Source organism: Trichechus manatus, unplaced genomic scaffold (assembly GCF_000243295.1).
Source record: "Trichechus manatus latirostris isolate Lorelei unplaced genomic scaffold, TriManLat1.0 scaffold00111, whole genome shotgun sequence".
In the NCBI taxonomy this organism is placed as follows: Eukaryota; Metazoa; Chordata; class Mammalia; order Sirenia; family Trichechidae; genus Trichechus; species Trichechus manatus.
Genome location: NW_004444047.1, coordinates 978,354 through 981,033, shown reverse-complemented (window position 1 = coordinate 981,033; position 2,680 = coordinate 978,354). Strand labels below are relative to the sequence as shown.

General features: G+C 45.3%; 1 protein-coding gene across 1 annotated transcript; it reads right to left on the bottom strand.

Annotated features, from left to right (window-relative positions):
• Nucleotides 1–732: 732 nt before the first annotated feature.
• BLOC1S4 (biogenesis of lysosomal organelles complex 1 subunit 4) lies at nt 733–2,679 on the bottom strand (the record flags this gene model as incomplete). Its single annotated transcript, XM_012557591.2, has 1 exon — nt 733–2,679. A coding segment is annotated over one exon (435 nt), but the record flags the coding sequence as incomplete, so codon positions are not given.
• Between the last annotated feature and the right edge of the window lies 1 nt (nt 2,680).

Here is a 2,680-nt window from a genome sequence, read left to right as displayed (position 1 = left end):
CTCTGGAGCTGACTTCTAGCCTACTAGACTGTGAGAGAATAAACATCTGTTTGCCAAAGCCAGCCACTTGTGGTTATTTCTGTTATAGCAGCACTAGATGACTAACAGAAAGAAGCCACAAGTTCCACAGCTCATTAGTGTCCAGTTTTATATATATGCACAGACTGACTCCCGGATGCCAGTCTCTTCGGACTGAGGGAATGTCCTATGCACCTCCCGAAAGCTCTCAGCAGTTACCGTGGCCTTGGGTGTGAGAGTTAAATGATTCCAGTGTGACTTGTGGGGCCAACTTTAGTGCCCCTCCTAACCTTTATTAGACCTCACCCCTAATGCTTCTGGAAAGTGAGGGAGCTCCGGCCCTCACCAGTAGAGATGGTCTACAGGGGTCACCTAGATGACAACTGGGCCTCCCCTACAGCTCCAGCGGTGGGACCCTCCCCAACTTGTTACTTAGGAAGCGGTAGAGGGACCAGTCTTCCCGAACCAGAAGGGCTCCTGACTCTCCAGCCTGGTCAGGGTCGGGAGAGCGAGCCAGGAGGGGTGAAGGCGGCAGTGCCTCCTCACAGTCTCCGTTCTTGAGACGGCCGACCGTCATGCACTGTGTGTTCTATACTTTTCAGGATCAGCTTCAAGGCCCCATTCCAAACAAGAAGGCCCTACACAAACTTCTCCTCACAGTCTCCGTTCTTGAGACGGCCGACCGTCATGCACTGTGTGTTCTATACTTTTCAGGATCAGCTTCAAGGCCCCATTCCAAACAAGAAGGCCCTACACAAACTTCTATTCAGAAATTGAGTAAGAGTTTCAGAATCCAAGGTCCTTTAGAGATAAGCTGCACATGTAATCATATAATCTATCATCTAAACCAGGGCTCTTTTCTTTTGTAGTATTGCCAGAACTTTTTATTTGTTTAGCTTTAAAAGCTGTTAAGGTGAATTTAACTCTTACTAGTTATTACACTTTTAATCTTCTCAATCCATTTCCTTTTTCATAGGTAATGAAAGTGAATACCTAAGCATTATACAATCCTAATAGTTATACTTTATTATAATGTATACATTATGGAATTTAAGGTTTCTGTTATGCAGATATTAAATCTCAGCTTTAAAATTATTCTAGTTTTCATAATTCATCCTACTTACTCTTAATATTAACCACAAATTAAAAAGCCATTTTAACAATATAGATGCTATATAGGGCAAAAACTATTTTCCTATTCAACTACGTAAATGTGTGATTCAGAAGGTCTATGAAAGCTAAGGCATAGATCATCAGACTTTCCTTGAACAGCTAAAATGAGAACATACTCTCTCAACCTCAAAGACTTTGATAATGACACACAAAGACAGCTAAACTGTGTGCTTATCTGGACTCTGCCATCTAGGAGGGACGCCTTATAAACCGCTTAGAACCAAAACGAAAGCCTATTCTATCTGAGATACGTAAGCTTTCCGTGTCATCACGGTGAAAAAAGAACAAAACACTAATGTTAGTCACACAGTGATTTAACTATACTTTTTGAGGGGAAAGAAACATACAATGCTGTGTAGCAGCTGATGTCCGTTCTTCCCACTAGCCTTCCACAGAAGGTACGCCCCAAGCCACTCTTCTTTATCCCACTCTTAAAATCATATGCGCAATCTATTTCAAACAAAAAAGGAAATGTGTAAAGTCCTTTCGAGAAGGAAAGCTTTTCCAATAAAATTTTATTACTATTATATACCAAACATTGGCAACCATATATAGACATGTTTGCTATGTACAAACTGAGACTGTGAGGCCATACCTTCAAATACAACTTCAGAATTAGTTGCAATAAATCAATATATTTTCTCAGAAATTGTATAATTTCCTTCAGTTTACAATCCAAGACACGGAGAGTTTAATATAATGTTAAATAATTTACCATCTGCCTAAAAGTAAGCTATAGAAAAGTGAGTTAACTATTAGGATTGAATAACAAGGCTTTGATGGTTCAGTAGTTTTCCTTAAGATTATATAAATATATCTGAAAAAGTTAGGACTGTTCGTTGAATTGTAAAATCCATTTTGCTTCCCTGATCTCCCCAGCAAGCAAGCAGCTTTCAGGTGAGAATTGGAAGACGTAGAAAATGCTGCGTTCTATGTGAACTCGTGAAGACACTGAGAAATGGCATTTACAGAAAATAAACTTAAAATCCGATACTCCGTCGGACACCAGACGCGTCTATCAACAGGGTCTCGCGGAGCGGTTGTGGCGCAGACTCACACCTGCGGTCTCTCGCTCCAACACGGGAAGTGGTCTTCGGTCCGAAACACGACGGGCGCTTCGAACCCGCTGGGCTGCCGCCTCGGGGAAGACGCCCTGCTGAACAAGGAGGGCGCGCTGATGGTGTGCAGGAGCTTCTTAAACGCGCTGGGGAACGTGCCCAGGTGGGCTTCGGCCCGGGCCACCTGCTCCTCCATGCGGGCCACGCTGCCCCCGACCATCCGCACGAAGGCCTCGAGTCTGTCGATCCTGCTGTAGATGCGCCTCATGGCCGCCGCCTGGGCGTAGATGCGCGGCACGCCGTCGCTCACCACGTGGGAGGAGTCTCCGCGGATCATGTCCAGCATGCCCACGAACTCGTCCACGCGCGCCAGCAGGTCTTCCAGGCCCGCGTCCAGGGCCTCCACGTCGGGCCGGGCCTCGGGCAGCAGG